Source organism: Cotesia typhae, unplaced genomic scaffold (assembly GCF_013202065.1).
Source record: "Cotesia typhae breed Kobodo isofemale line unplaced genomic scaffold, CoteBio_Ctyphae contig_44, whole genome shotgun sequence".
In the NCBI taxonomy this organism is placed as follows: domain Eukaryota; kingdom Metazoa; phylum Arthropoda; class Insecta; order Hymenoptera; family Braconidae; genus Cotesia; species Cotesia typhae.
This window is the reverse complement of record NW_027423753.1, coordinates 1,811,164-1,828,327: the sequence shown is the minus strand read 5'-3', so window position 1 is coordinate 1,828,327 and position 17,164 is coordinate 1,811,164. Positions and strand designations below refer to the sequence as shown.

General features: G+C 30.9%; 2 protein-coding genes across 4 annotated transcripts in view; both read left to right on the top strand.

Moving 5' to 3' along the window:
* The window catches only part of Glurib (Glutamate receptor IB), a 138,140-nt gene that overhangs the window by 43,578 nt on the left and 77,398 nt on the right, over positions 1-17,164 (top strand). The window lies entirely within an intron of this gene.
* Positions 12,984-15,430, top strand: LOC141528642 (uncharacterized). The gene is made up of 2 exons (XM_074244801.1): positions 12,984-13,513; positions 13,597-15,430. Exons 1-2 carry the CDS (start codon positions 13,076-13,078, stop codon positions 14,527-14,529), a joined length of 1,371 nt encoding a protein of 456 aa, XP_074100902.1. The 5' UTR covers positions 12,984-13,075; the 3' UTR covers positions 14,530-15,430.

The window sequence follows — 17,164 nt, the reverse complement described above, 5'->3', positions numbered from 1 at the left end:
CATCATAATACTCCCTCTGTATTCTGTGTCCATGTATGCGAATGTGAGCCGGCAACGGTTCAGCTGGATGCTGGATGCGATTGTTTGAGAATCAATGTCGAGAAGGTTTCTTCGGTGAGAGCTCAGAAATAATCGGAGGATCCTTTAAACGTCCTCACTAACCACTACCAGCAGCACCCACACAGCCTACATTATTCATCAAGGCACTTCCATAATATATCATCACACCTCCTCCCGTAGACTAGACGAGTGCCGCTGTTCTCGCTCTTCGTTTCCGGCTTACCTTTCTAGCTTTAATATTATTTAAAGACGTTATATTATATCTCACTGTTCATTCAAACTCCAAATTTCATTCTGATTTCATTAAACTCCCCTGACATTTCATTACCTTTAATAAATTCACTCTCGCTGTTGATGTTAAATTCATCGAAAAAACAAATGGTCTGTCTAAGAATAAACTTTTCCAAGAAATAAGATAAACTAGTTTTAAACTTCTGAGTTTAGACCTAAATTCATATCACGGTCAGCTTAAATGAAACCGGTTGTTTAAATTAACCACTTGTTTGTCGGAAATTCACTTAGTTTTCTTCACTTACACTCATGTACATGTATAACCATATATAGCTTACTATAGAGGTATAATGTTACTACACATATATTGCACATCTTAAGATGAATCGCTGTTTACGAGGGAAAACATTACTTACTGTTTATAACAAAGTTTCTTATCACGCTACGGGAAATAATAAAGTATCGCTGCGTCAAAAAAGTATGTTCTAATAAAAAGGTCTCATAATTCATATCTAATATACAATTACTTACTACATTTTACGATAATTAAATAATAATAATAAGTAGCAAACTGCAGTCACTATTTGACTGTCAAAAATTATAAATTATGGTTTAAAAACTTTTTGTTTACGGATTTTGATATTTTTGATCGCGATATAAACTTGGTTTGGATACTTTTTAAATAAATTTTAAAAACAACAATGATATCAAAAGTTGACTATCATAAAAAAAAATCTATAAAATTGTGAAAACACAAATTTATGCCAAGATAGTTTTAATGATTTAAAATTCAAAATTTCTCTTAAAATAAAAATATGGTAAAAAATAAATTTTAATAAATTAATTATCTTAGAAAAAAATATAAAACTTTTAAAAGGCATAATTATATCGATTATATTTTTGTATTAATGCCTTTCCATGTAAGTTAAAATGATTATTCAGTCTTTAGACAGCTAACTTAGTAGCGAACATAAAAATGAGGCAGGTGAAACGATAAAAACCGCGGTAACCAACATTCCGTAAAGTTTGCAGTTGATTAAACGAGTTAAGGTCGTTAACGTTAAGTGACGGAGTCTTTCACTCTCTCTTTTTCACTGAGTTTCTATCTGCGAACTGAGAACTCTGGATATTCATACAAATTATACTGAAACTTTAAAACAAAAACTTTTTACTAGCATTAAGTATGTATTATTTATTTCAATAAAATTAAATAAAACAAAATAACTCGGGTTTCGAATTACATTCATTCACTTGGTGTAATTGTTTAGTAACGCGTTAATTAAAAAAAAAAAAAAAAGGCAATTAGAAGGGAAAAGTGAAATTTATCAGGAATTAAAACGCGGATATTCTCTCTCCTCTGGAACATATTATCATCGATAATAAAATCGACATTATCTTCCATCCAGTGGAGGGTGTAGTCTTGTTCGCAACCACCCCCAGTATATCACGTTCTCTCTTTCTACCTGTACAACCACCCGACGGCAGAGCCGACCACATTGGTGAAATTAACGTTCTGATAATAGCATTACGCGAAATTAGAGCGAGATGAAATTTATTTAACGATCGTGGCGCGCGGATTCACCGAGAAGAGAAAGGACGATATCTAGGCGATAGGGGCTGGAGGACGGGAAGAGGAACTTGCTGGCTTACATGTACCTGATATCAGCCCAGTCTGTGCATTAGGATCGGTATACATATATTATTTATTATATAGATCATGGAATTTCAGACTCCAATATCAACGCGATAGTTTAGAGCGTCATTGAATATTTCAACGGGCTGCATGATAATCCTTTTTAAGTATCAAATACACTTTTACGAAGGAAAAGAGGGCATTTTTTACAAAATTGTTGCTTAAATTAATTTCTGAGACGGTATTGTAATTTTTTAATATTATTTGCTACTAAATTTATTAAAAAAATTTATCCGATTATTTATTTTGACGAGAATTTTTTTTATTCAATAAAATTTAAGTCTTCAAAAGAATTTTTCTTTTAAACCAAGTTAATTTTTTTTATTAGTAGACCATGTAAATTTTTATCGTACACTGAAAAAAAAAAAAAAAAAAAAAAAATTAACATAAATCAAGAGAAAAATTCTTGAACCGAGAAAATAATTTTGACGAGTTTAATAGTCTTGAATCGAGAAATTTAACAAAATTTCCAAAACTTTTTCCCAAAGTAATTAAAAGTCTTCAATATCGTTATAAAAAAATCTAAAATAGTAATTATCAATCAATCAATCAGATGTCAGCCTCATAATATAGAACTAACTGACGTATCTAGGTTCAATTACAAATAGATGAAACATTTCAAAATAGATCTCGACACCGGAGTGGGTAAGGTTAGTTTTTTATGTTTTTTTAATATTCAGCATTGAGGGAATACATAATAGATGATTCTGATTACACATCATCATCTATTTCTGTTCACCTGAAGCGACAAGCGTTATGTATGATATTATATATAGTTGCGAGCGCTTCCCGCACACGTGCAATCTGATCACGAGCTGTCTCGCCGTTCATCCGACTGGCACACGATCCTTCAGCTCAGGGGCTTGGGTTTGATTTCACATGCTGTATATTACATACACACATATACCCACATACTCACAATTGGTGCATTGACGTGCTGTATATACACTTGTATCCTTGAGCTCAATCGATCTACTGGCTCTACCTCGGCAATTATATGCTTTCTCTGTTGATCGACAGTCTATGTAATGAATTCCTTTAAAGCCTATCCATCGGTGATGCTTAGTTATCGATTACTTTTTTTTTTCTCATTGTTGTCTCCTTTTTCAGGCTGCTCGAGAGTTTAATGAGTATTGTTGCCGATAATGTCGCTATTTTTAGAGTCGGTAGACCTTGATACTCATTAATTGTCTAGGAGCGTAGAAAATTATAATTAATGTGTAAAATAATTGTGGGAAAATTAGTCGGTAGATTTTAAAGTGCTCGAGAGGAAAAATTTGAAATAAATTTTTTGAAATAAAAAAATATGGAATCATGTATTGATAGAAAAAGCTGTAAAATAAAATCTTTAGAAAAGCTGGTAGACCACGTAAGCAATTTTATAGAGCTGGTTTATAGTTTATGGACTGTATGAGATTATTATGTGTACACAAAGCCCTAATCCAGTTGGATGGTTTGTCGATCCAAGGGGTTTTCTAAGTGGAGTGAGTGGATGAGAGTGGATACTGCGTGAACATAAATGTATCTATATTGTTCACGACAACCTCTCTTCTATATACGTATCTATATATACTTTATAGCTTACACGTTACTCTTTATTTATATCACGTTATAAAAATAATCAAAGATCTTTTTTGTGTGACGATTTCAAAATAGTAGGTGAGAAATATTGTGATGATTCGTAGTTTGATCGTAACCTTTGCGAAAAAAATTCGTTTTATTATTAGATTGATATTTTAATAGTATATTACATCCCTCGGGAAGAAAAATAAGAAAAGCCTCAACAAACATGTGATCTGAAGCTTTTTTATTTACTTCTCGAAGAGTGGATGCTATTTTTTTGCTCGACGAAAGCAGGAAGCGGCAACTTCGTTTAGTGCAACGGGTCGAAAGTTGACGCTTTCTGCCCGTCGAGCAAAGAAATGAATTTAGCCTTATAAGAAATTCATCGGAAAGCAATTTCAATTTTTTTTAAGGGCTATATAAAATTTTTATTTTTTTTCCCAAACATTTTTGTGATAAAAGTAAAATTTTTTCATAATAAATTTATATTTGTTTTAAAATATGAATTTAAGGATCCAATCCATCAGTAAAAATTTATTTCGCACAAGAAAGAGACATTCTATTTAATATTTAACTAAAATATTCTCTAAAACATAAGATAGTTATTAAAAAAACTAATTAGTCGCTGAAATAAAAATTAGTCGTGTTGAAGAGATTAAAAAAAAAAAAAAAACTAGACGGGGAAGGCTTAGACTTTTTCAGATTATTCTCCGTCTTATTTATATTATTTAATCTTTTTACTTTCTACAAACTTTTTTTTTTCTTTTTTCACCTTTATCGGGACCAAGTCGTGTCTAAAGTCTAAACCATGTAGGCTCTCGGTTTTAAAAACCTATCCTCGTTTCAGATCACTTTGATATAAAAGCACTAACGCATCTTTTAGAACAAAGAAAAGCCTTGCTTTTTACTACCTGTCGACAAAAACTCATAGAGAGTAAAAAGAGGTAAAAAATTTCATGTCTCTGATTACATCAGCACGCGTTTATCTTTACACTTATCTCTACGCTAACTAAAAAATAAAAATTTAATAATAATTATTTTTATTAAAATATTATTGAAAAATAAAATAAAAAGTAGAAATAAAATTAAGAAAAACGATTATTTTATTATTATTGTAAAAGCGTATATAATGTTTGGTCAATTCAATTTTCCGGCAATTAACTTGATAAGAATGGTTATTCCCGTACGTTTGTAATCGTACAATTCGCCGTGGCTTATCCGCACCGAAGCATAGCCAGAAAAGTTTCTCCATCGTTTCTCAGTTCTTGTTACGTTCCTTATATTCGTACTTTGTTCTATTCGTTTCTTCGTTCCATTCCTTCAAGTTGTTGGAAAACAACAGTTATTTCAGACAGAGTCGTAAAAAATAAGCCAACTCCTCGAATGCAACTTATATACGAATCGAGACTTTTTATTGTTACATCCTCCCCCTCTCACTTGCTTCAGTATCTACATCTACACACCTATAATATAATAGTATAAAAGTAATAAAAAAGAGTTTGTTATTACGAGAGTAGCGCGTCTCTATCATGAATTCGCGGGCAAATTGAATTCCAGTTTTATCTTTAACTCTCATAAAGATATTTTAATACATTCTCCAAAGGGGTTAAAATATTTCTCGATTATTATCCTTAAATTTTTACCTCTTGTAATTATCCAATCTGCATCTACTCCGCAGGGCTCCTGAATAATTTATTTTCATCTTGCTTAGTACTTTCTTACTTTTAATTCTTTCTTTGTATCAAACCTCATTTCTCAAGTTTAATAGCTAATGAATAAAATCTACCGAATAATTAATAAATTTTTTAATATTTTTATTTTTATTTTTAAGTTAATCAATTCAATAATTTTGTTAGCTTTTTTGTTTAATAAATTTATAACTTTTTACCCATTTCATTATCAACACACACACACACACACACGCACGCACACACACACACACACACACACACACACACACACACACACACACACACACACACACACACACACACACACACACACACACACACACACAGTGCTGTGCAACATAGAGAAGGGAGGGTCTCAGTCTTTTGGTCTTTCATATTGTCACCCTCTTTTTATCCTGTCACATTTTGCCCCGTCTCTCTTTTCGCTTTATCTCTTTACTTTGTCTCTAGCTCAAGGCGTAAATTGAGGCATAAAAAATGAACAAACGACGACAGAGTCTTGCTAATGTTCTCTGCAGCGAAAATAAAATATCCATTCATTCTTTCATCGGAAAAATAAATAATCAAAAATTTACATTTTTTATGTTTATTAGGGTGGCTCAAAAAATTGAATTTATATATTTTTATAATTCGATTCTTGAATTTATGTTAATTTATTATATTTGAAAAGTCTTTTTTAAAGATCAGCTTGAAAAAAAAATTTTTTTTGAGCCGACTTTTGAAGAGGGCTCTTAAAATATAACATACTAACACGTCTTCTGAAGAGTATAAAAAATTGAATTTTTTGGACCACCTTAATACTTGAAATATATATTTATATATTAACAAAGTCACAAGCAATAGTTCCGGTATTTAGCCGTCGAAAGTGTAAAAAGCTGACGGGGTGAAAAACAGAGAGCACTGCGCTCTGTACACACAACTCAACGTAGATTTGATGTGCAACAGTTAAGCGAAACAGAAATGTGTATAAAACACATACACAAAAGAGCTATCGACGTAAAACGAATCTTTTCTCGAGAACGTCGACTGTCGACACGCGGTTAACAATGAAACGATGTGCACCGACGCCAAATGAAATACGACGAGCAGCCGTAACACTACGGCGGGTAAGAGAGAGACGCATCAAGCTTTAAGCTTTGCATTTCAACGTTTATCTTCTGTCCGTTATACCCATTGTCTTTTTTATTTATTTATTTACTTTGCTTCTCTTTTTTTGCAACTACGTCTCTACATTTTTCCCCTTCCTATCTTATTTCACCTCATTCGTATTTTTTACCAGCCCAAGACACCAGAAAAAGGTTCTTCGTATCCAACAGTCGTATGGAACACGAATCGTCCATTTTCATAACCAACGACTTGACGATTTTTCTCGTACGTGCTTGTCAATATTTATTTATTTTTTTTCTATTTGAATTATATTAGTCTCTATTCTTCACTCTGGATTATTTGTTGTCGGAGTATTAATCAAAAAAATATTTTAACTCTGCAGTGGTGGTTGATTGAATTGATAGACACTCAAAAAAATTATTTTATCACGAATAAATATTTAGTTAATAAAAAACAATCCTCGAAAAATAATTTTTGAGTCCTACACAAAAAACAAAATTTACTTGAATCAATTTAATAATTTTGAAGTAATTCATTTTCTTGATTTGAATAAAAAATTCTTAAATTAAGAAATTTTTCTTGGTTTGAATAAATTTCACGATTCAAGAATTTTTCGACTTGATTCAAAAAAAAAAAAAAAAAAAAAAATTCTGAAGAACAATTATTTTCTTGGTTAATTTTTTTTCGAGTACTTTAACCTGTTACCTCAAAACTGTTCTACCTCCATTAACATACATGACCACAAAAGGCATGTTTGAAATATGTAGACAAAGGAATTGGGGTATAGACAGGTCTAATCGCTACATTAACTTCTGAGAGTATGTATAATAATCTTAGCTTCCTAACTTGTATAAGTCGCTGAGATAAGCTTCGGACCAAGTTTTCGTTAAGTTCGACGTTGAGGAGTTTGCCTTGATTCTACACCAGCATAATCCTTACTCTCTCGAAATCCAATGTTCATATAATCTATAAATACATATTCATACCAAATAAAATTTACCTTGCTAATTTTAACTAGCATACTATTTACAAATTATTTACATCTTGTCTAAGTAACATTATTTACGATAAAATTGCGATATTACTCATATTTAAAATTTTTCCATTCACTAATACTACATTAGAGATACGATTGTGCCTGCGACAAATGATAACAATTCTCTATTGACTCTATTTACCGTTTCGTTTTTATTTCGAGCACCAGAAAGAGAGGACTCACAGGAATGAGTCGTCAACGACAATACGATGAGTTTTATAGCGAATCAGATAAACGGTTCATATCACCCTTGCATTCTTCTGGCTACAAAACTCAATAATAAATTTGATACGCTTCTTTTTATTTACTCTGAAATTGAATTATTTAAACTTTTATAAATAAATTGCTCAATTATCGACATAAAAATTTTTGTTTAAAAAATAAAAGCCAACTATTATTCAGTCTCGTGGCTTTGGCAAGCTGGAAAAAGTTCGTCCGTAGGGATAAAGCTTCCCTTCCGGTCTAGAGAGTTTCAGAGTCCGGAAATTTTGCTTCGCACAGTAGTCTCTAGTTCACGCCGAACACCTCAGCATAAATCCATATTTTCAGGTCTCTATCTTTGAAATTATATATTTTTAAAAGGTCTGCCCTGAAACCTTTTTCCACTTGTTTGTTTCTATTTTAGTTTATTTTTCGGGATGCAAGCTCTCACGGTAAATTTATGAGATCCTGGGGGAGTAGTAGTCGGCTATCTTGCCCAGTATACCGAGTAATACCCTCTTCTTTGCCCACAGAACTGATACCCTGATGATCTGCCTGGCCATATACTTTCGCATCGCTGCTCTAAAACTTTGAATTCCAGAGAAATGAATTGTTTAAAAATAAAATACAAATCGAAATATCTAACCGCTCGGCATATGATTTTATGAAAGCTTAGAGGGTAAAAGTTTCGTAAATCTTCTAAAATAAAGAAATTTTTATTGAGTATACTGATAAAAAAACTAGTTAATTTGAGGGGAATATTTTTGATTCCAAAAAATTTTTTTTAAAGATTTGATTAAAAAATCTATTTATTTCAAATTCGTCAAAATTATTTTCTTACTTTTTTTATTGTTTAATTTACACTTTAAATCAAGAGTATATTATTTTTTAATTAAGAAAAATTTGGTTTTTCTTCATGAATTTTATATTCTAAGTTGAAGAAGAAATTTCTTAATTAAAAATACTTTAAAAAAAAATTTATGAACGAAGAATTTTTTTTTTTCATCCTAAAATTTAAATTTTTGATTCAAAGGTAAAATATTTGAATAAATTCAAACTAAATATCTAAAAAAAGAGTCCAATTTTAAAAATAAAATTTTTCTTGGAATCAACTAATTTTTTTTTTTTTTTCAGTATAAAAATACCAATTTCACTCTCAAAATTATATAACACGAATTGATAACTGTTAGAGAAAAAAAGTTATTTACCCTTATTAAGAGTAACCACAAAATTTCCATATTATAACCAATTATTACTTAACCATCATAATTACGTAAAAAGAAAAATTTTGTTCTCCTTTGACGCGAATTATCGGATTGTGAGTGCTGGATAACTTTTAATGAGGCTCTCAAAGCCCATAATAAATTTCAGCCGGCTCTTCCATTAGAATTTATCTTTTTTTTTTTATTTTCTTTAGCAAAAACTCTGAAGTTATCTCTCTCCCTCTTTCCTCGTCTCCTCGTTTTTCTCCAGCGCTTCCTTTTTTGTTATTTTGAATTTTTAAAGCTTTTTTATTTGACTATTTTAAAGTTTTTTTGTGCTGGAAAATTCCTCTTACATCTAGAAAATCTTGTTGGAGAGCTGATGCATCGAGTAGGAGGTCATGCCTCACGGATTTTACTAGTACTTTACGTTTCACTCGCGTCAAAAGCGTATGCGGAAAAGACAACGTTACTTGTATGTGTATGCACTGGATTGAAGTAAAGGTAAAATAAGTAAGTAAGAGTAGAAAGGGTAGAATGAGCGGGAGTTCCAGCTCGAGCTGGAGAGGCGAATCTCAAGAGCATTTCCTAACGTAAGCTATTCCGTAGATATAACTTTAAGATAGAGACTGCACAGTTTAGTTTAGAATACACACTGGCTAAGTAAAGTTGGTAGTCAAGAGCAACGAGAAGAATCCCTTTAGTACTGCACGAGTTTTATTCTCTTATAACTTTTGACACACGATACACGACACACGATGACTTAAACTCAATTACAAAAGTTACTGATGTATCTGAAGTTCAAAAAGTTGTATACAACGAAAAATTAAAAAAAAAAAAATTATGATTGAAAAAAAAAATTCTGAAATAAACTGTAGAAATCCTTCTAAGGGACTGCGGTACCTTTTTAAAGGAAAAATTTTTTTTACGTCCTTAAATCAAGTATAGTTAAGAAAACATATAGTTCTATAATTGAATACTTAGTTATTTCGAATAATTTAATAAAAATATCATTACAATTATTTATACAAAGAGTAAATGAAAAAATATTTAATAGCAAATTTGAATATTTATAAAAAACTAAAAGGGTCATGCATTTTTATCCAACCTTTGCTTTGGTGTTGTAACTTGTAAAAAGTTCACTTTGACTTAAATTCAAATTTAACTTCATGGGCATAAATAAATAGAACGTTTAATGTGTTTAAAAAAAATGATTAAACCTCATACGCGGTCACAAAAAAAAAAATTAAACACAGCTGTTATAACTTTTAAAAATTAAACGCGGTTACTATGAGTTTAAAAAAAGATTAAAAAAATAAGTACATATTCATTTTAATATACGCCACAGATACTTTTATCTTTATGCTCTATGACCCTCTATTTATACTTTTCTTTTTCGCTTTTTTTTTTTTATACAAAAAAAAAATTCACCGACCAAGTATATTATGATAAAATAATTACATCTAAATGTTTAAATGTTTGTTTTTTAATGAAAAAACATTCATCTCAAATAATTACCGGAAAAAATAGAGAGATAAAGGTGAGAAATAGTTCAGAAGCTCTCCGGTGAAGAAAAAATACATTTATATATTTCCAGGATAAAAAAAATTATAAAAGTGACTTTGACACGCCAGTAAATTCAGTTAATTCGCGTTTCTTTTTCATCATTCTCGTTTTCATTCTCAATTTTCTAGAACCTCGTTTATTTCGTTACGAGCAAGAGCCATCTTTTGCTAAGAAAATTTTGCTACAGCCGTGATAAATAGCCGTAAATTCTGAGTGATGTACACAATTTTATCCTTACTAAATTATATTAAATTCTAAATCTGTATTTATGATCCTTAGAAATAATTTTCATTTATTTAAAAATATTAATAATCTAATAAATTCCGGAAAATTAAAAAATATTGGGTGAAATTGTAAAAATTTTAGTTTACAATTTTTCACTTTTCCAATAAAGACTGTGTACGCTTTCATTTGTGCATCTGGTGGTGGTTGTAACCGTGGATGTGTATATCGATGAATTCAATATTCATACATGCATATTGAAGAGTTTTATTTATTCCCCGTAGTTTTTATTCACGAGTTTCTTTTGTCGATGCGCATATACACGTACCATACACTGGACCGAACTTTTTTTTTCCCTTTATTAATTTTCTCTTTTTTTTTAACTCTAAAAATTTCCATTCTACCAAAAAGCCTTCAATATTTGTACACAGTTTTTATAATATTATATATTTCTCAACAATTTTTTAAATATTGCTCTATGTAGAAATTTATTTGGTAAAATTCATTACATAAAACAGAATATGAATTAAAACTCTTACAAAATTTGATATAAATTCATATATAATTTTTTACAGACAGGTTATTTTCATAGAATTCCTCTAGTATATCTATGTATGAGTTTATATGTTCATATATACCCATTTATAATTTTTGACCAAAATTAGTTTTAAAAAATTCCGCTAGGTGGCGCATAGTCGCTAAATTCTCTCAATACAGGAGAGTTAAATTCTAAAATATAGATAATTTTTTTTAGCTCTTTTAAAAAATTTATATGCAATTATTCTTCAGTTTAATCACTCAAACTAATTTTTATTTCATACAAAATATGAATTAACATAAATAATTTAAATAAAAAGTCACACTAAATAATTTTTTCTCTCATATAAAGCCATAAATGGCCACACATGAACATTTCCCACAGGTTTTCATCTAGAATTATTTACTCGGTAGAATAAATATCCATGAACTATATTTATGCTCCCATATAGCACAGTACAGTATAGTAGAGTATATTATATAGAGCTGCTACCCTTCTAGAGACTGGAGTCTGGAGAGTTAGACATTTTCAGACCTTCAGACTATTTGGTACAGCAGTCAAGCCGAACGGATAATTCGGAACGTGCGATGACTCGGAATTTCGTCTTCCGACGAACTACCTACTTGCGCCTCCTCCCCCAGTAAAGGAAGATTATGCTCACCAGTATACACTGTACACTATAAACCAAATCCTGCTCCGGTCTGCGACTGTAGCGGTCCAGCATCCAGCTCTATGAAATGCGGAACACATGCATCAGTCTCAGCCTCTACTGAGTGAGTGTAAATCTAAGATTGTGAGTGAATGTCTGTGTGATGATGATCTATCCCTTTCGGTTCCGTCTTCAGTGCGTCAATGAATATCCCAGCCCCTTGCCCTTGTAATATCCTGCTAATTGGTATTCCACAGAACAACTTTATACTCTCGATGGAATTGTCTCTCAGTAGTTGATAAAATCCCCCTAAACTCCCCCACGCTGACAACTTCCCCACTGGCCTAACACTCCCTCAGTCGTCTCCTTGTTAACTAATTGTTAATTTATCACCTGTCATGTTTTGTTAAATAGTTAATATCAAATGTAAGACAATATTATATTGTTTATTATTATCCTATTGAAGGAAATCAGAGTTTTTAATTGGAATAATTGTCGCTTAAAAGTAGATTTCGTTAAAACAATCAGTCCGGTTGCCAGTAAATTCGTTTAAAAGGGGAATGATTGTAAATGAGGCGAAGCAAAAGTAGTTGAGGACTTAGCAAGAGTAGTGGTACTATAAATGAATCCGTCTACCAGTACGCCTAAGAATAAAAAGTGGTTGCTCGGTTCTCGAATTACGAGGCCATCCTAAACTTATTTACATTTGTCTCTTTCACCTCATTTATTTTATTTCATTCTGTCGTCGTTTCCATTATTTCTTTCAACCAACTTTTATTCTGTTATATTTATCTTTTAACTATGTTTAAATTTTTTAGTGCTTATTAATATTAATTTTTTTTTTTTTCGGGGTTGTTATTTAATTTTAAGATTTTGCATTTTTTATTTAAAATAAAATTAACAATTATAATTTTTTATAGCACTGCGTGTCCTAAATTCGTATTTAGGACACGCTCAACTGTTGACTTAAATAAACAATTATGAAACGAGCTGAGAAGAATTTTTTAGGCTACGGGCTCATATTTACGATCAATCCATACATTTCTGCTCTAAAAATTTGACTTTCACCGCAGAAAAAAACGAAAAAATGTATCTAAAAACATTCAAAGCTCCGAAAAAATAGAAAATAATAAATAATTAATAATTAAAATTACATCTTTTTGTCGGTTATGATTCAGTCTGAAGTATGCTGAAACCTCAATTGATGATTCGCAAATGTTTTTATTATCGATTTCGCTCAGTTGTAAACATTATTCTGGTGTGAAATATTTGCTAAACGTTATTTAATTTAACAAGAATCCTATTCCGTAATAAATATGGACAGTGATTACAGTGATTTAGACGATGATTATAATGATTTTGTTCCTGACGAGATAAAAGAAAAGGCGAAGAATATAGCTTTGCAATCAATGCCAACAAAATCTAAACGAATGTATGTAGCAGCTTATAATGCTTTTAAAGCATGGCGTAAAGAAAATGTTAAATCAAATTCTTTTGCTGAAGATGTGATTTTAGTCTATTTTGATAATCTTTCTCAAAAATATGCCCCTCCCAGTTTATGGGCTTTTCATTCGATGTTGAAAACTACTATCAAAGCATTTGATGACGTTGATATTGGTAATTACAAAAAAGTAACGTTTTTTTTGAAGAAACAAATGAGTAAATATGTTGCTAAAAAATCTGAAGTATTTACAAAAGAAAATATCCAAAAATTTTTAAATGAAGCCCCTGATAATAAATATCTTGCTACAAAGGTAATTAAATATTTATTGATTTTTTGAGTATGAAAATGTCTATATAGTCTAAATATTTGTTTATTTTATTCTTACTGTTGCAGGTTTGTTTAATATTTGGAATTTCTGGTGCTTTAAGAAGAAGTGAATTCATGAACATGAAACTGGAAGATGTCAAAAAAATTGATGAGAACACTTTATTTATTAAAGTTCCGATTACAAAAAATAATCAGCCAAGATCATTTACCATTGATGGTAAATATTATGACTACGCAAAAGAATACATGGATGCTAGGCCCAAAACCTGTAAAACAGATCGATTTTTTTTGAATTACCAAAATGGTCGATGTACTTGTCAGCCCATAGGAATTAACAAGTTTGGTTCAATGCCTAGAACCATTGCTGAATTTTTAAAATTAGAGAATGCCAATAAATACACTGGACATAGTTTCCGTCGAACATCTGCCACATTATTAGCTGATGCTGGAGGTGATATGACAGTGATGAAGAGACATGGTGGTTGGAAGTCATCAACAGTAGTTGAAGGTTATATTGCCGATTCCGTTAACAACAAAAAACGTACACATTCTATGATCACCGATGGAATTGTTTTGGATAAAAAAACAAATACTGTTGAATCCACTCCTCGATCTACTAAACCATCTCCTGTAGTTACAAACAGTACCGTTTTAAATAAATCAACCAGTTTAGACGTTTCGACGAAAAAAAATTTGACAAAAATTACAAATGTTTTATCAGTATTAAATGAAAAATTAATTGAAACAGCAGTCTCAATGTCCAAACCCGAAAATAGTGTTTTATCAAACTTTGGCCAACCGTGTTCACCAGCATCAAATGTAGTTGAAGTTGATACATCACACCATCAAAAAAAATTTAAATCTATTTCGCAAGAAAATACTGTTGCGAAAAAGAAAAATTCAACTTCTCAATTCAACGATTGTGGAACTCCTGATTTATTTATCAGTTCTACAGTATTTTATGATCAAGATTTAGGTTTATGCGTGAAAAAATTTTAAGAGTCTCAATATAAGGTATTCCAAAACTGCCATTTCACCATTGAAGTTCAATCCGAAGAAAAATAAATATTCGTTGATTTTACATTTTATGATTTTAATAATAAATAGAAATAAGTGGAAATAAACATTTTAAAAATCGTTAAAAAAATAATAAAAAAAACTAATAATTAAATGAAAAAATTATTAAGTATATTTTTATTTTTTTTGTTAATCATTTCAAATTTTTTTTTTTAATTGACAAGTGGGAATTTTATAAAATAAAAAATGCAATTTCTTATGAATAAATTTTTGGAGCAAATTTTTTGGTTAAAGAAAATTAAAAAATTATAAAGTGACAGCTAAATTTATTGTTATTTAATTTTATATATTGAGTGTTTTAATGTGTGGATTAATTTTTTTTTAATTACTATTAATCACTTTGGATTTAAAATTTGATATATATTTATTTCTTTTTTTTTAACTTTTTATTCGTTTTTTAGGACTGGGGGGGCTCCGCCCCCCCCAACCCCCCGCCGGGGCTTCGCCCCTGGACCCCACCGGGGCTCTGCCCCTGGACCCCGATTTTGGGTCTACATATATCGCTACATTTGTAATAATGATAGTGCGTGCCACTCGTGTAACGTTGTCGATTACCACAATATACTATCATACTATTTTTAAGCAATTATTTACTTTAACATTCTAGATTTTATTTATGCACGATATACTATTTTTGTTTTTGCTTAATTAATTTTTATATTTAAATTTAAATAATACTGAAGACGAATTTAGGACACTGGTGCTACAAAATAGTGTAAGATACTCGTAGCTTAAATGAGCGATCATTCACGGCGTGTTAGCGCACTCGCTTCGCTCGTGCGCCAACTTCACGCCGTGTCATAATCGCTCATTTAAGCAACTCGTATCTTAATGTACTATTAAATTATCCATTTATTCTGATAATTAATTTTTGGAAAAAAAATTTTTTTTAATTCTCATGTAGCTATTAAATTAATCTATGCGACATCATTTTAATTAAATCTAGTCAATAGTCTAAAGGTGACTTATAATAAATTGTAAAAATTTCGTTACAAAAAAATTTGATATCAAAATTTTATTATCTTCAGTAATAACAATTATAATAAATGATAAAAAGTTAGTAAACATTAATTGAATAAGCTGTGACTAATATTGTGGTCATTTCCACATTCCAAACCACAGAGCTGAGGGGTGGTAGATCTATTGAGCTATCTCTGAATAGAGGGCAAGAACATTAATCTTATTTTTATAGAGAAATTTCCCCTTTTTGAGTTGCGGAAGTACACGCCAGAAAAAAACTATAATGGATGAAAGGCAAATTGAATATTAAAAAAAAAAAAAAACTACCGATCTCTGGTACAAAATAAAAAAATAATTTAATTAAATATCTCGGTGAAAAAAATTTATGTAAAATTGCCGCGAACGTATCATGAATTTAAACGAAAGGAAAAAATAATAGAGAATGTTAAAGGTAATATATCGGTGGGTGAAAACACTTGTGAGTATGTTATATGTATATATATATATATATATATATATATATATATATATATATATATATATATATATATATGTCTTATAGAACATAAGGGTGCTGAAGGTGCCAGTATAAGAGAGAAATTTCAACCGCGGTTTGTTACTTTCCTAACAACCACTGAGCCACCTAAAACTTGCACCGTCGGGCTCGAGCACGTCGCATTGCGGCTACCAGTCGGACAATGCCATAGAAGTCGTTGTAACTACGTACTGGAATAGCTCCTGTGGTCCCTTACAATCTTTTTCCGGGTCCAGAGTCTAGGACTACTATTACTGCGACTACAACAACTACTGCGACTAAGGGTCTCGAGTATTCCAGTAGTACTCGGCCATTATTGGTCAGACATTCGACTCTTTCTCTCGAGAGGATTTTTAACGATATGCCAAAAGCCAATTTTGATTGAATTACACCGAACTTAAATTAAATAACAGCAATGAAAAACGACCTGGAAAAAATACCGAAGAGAAAATGAAAGATGAAATAGAAAAGAAAATAATGTACGAAATTTGCCGTAGGAGGTAGGCAATAGTGTTACGTTTCAATTTCGACATGATGGATTTCGCACTCACACTCACGCATGTATATAGAGCGAAGAGTGTAGAGTAGTGTACAGTAGTCTCCAAGAATGAAAGACTGATTGACACGAAACAAGCTTTTCACCGTCTTCTTCCTTTCCTCAACTTGTTCTTCTTCGTATTTTTTATTTATTTTTTTTAGTCATCTTCTCAACTGAGTGGAGAGGGCATGTGTGTGTGGATCTGTATGTGTGAGGCTAAAAGAGCCTCAGGTGAAGGGAAAGCACTTTGCCAAGAAGCGAAGGGTAGTTCTTGAGCAATTTTCATCCTGTCCTTTTCATCACCAACAAAATCAACTTGAATGTTTGTATCCTATTTCCTTGTCTTTGTATTTTATCAGTGAATACGAGCCTTTTGAAACTTTGTAATAAGAAATATCATCCGTTATAAGAGACTGAAGAATAATAATATATTTTCAGCTTTTTTGATCTTCTTTTGTTGTCAAATGTACTACTAATCAAATGATCAAAACGAGTGATACATGTATACATAAATTTTTAAATGA

Coding starts and splice junctions, on each gene's coding strand:
- LOC141528642 (XM_074244801.1), top strand. CDS start 13,076: ATGGACAGTGATTACAGTGATTTAGACGATGATTATAATGATTTTGTT. Junction 13,514..13,596: donor ATAAATATCTTGCTACAAAG/GTAATTAAATAT, acceptor TTACTGTTGCAG/GTTTGTTTAATATTTGGAAT.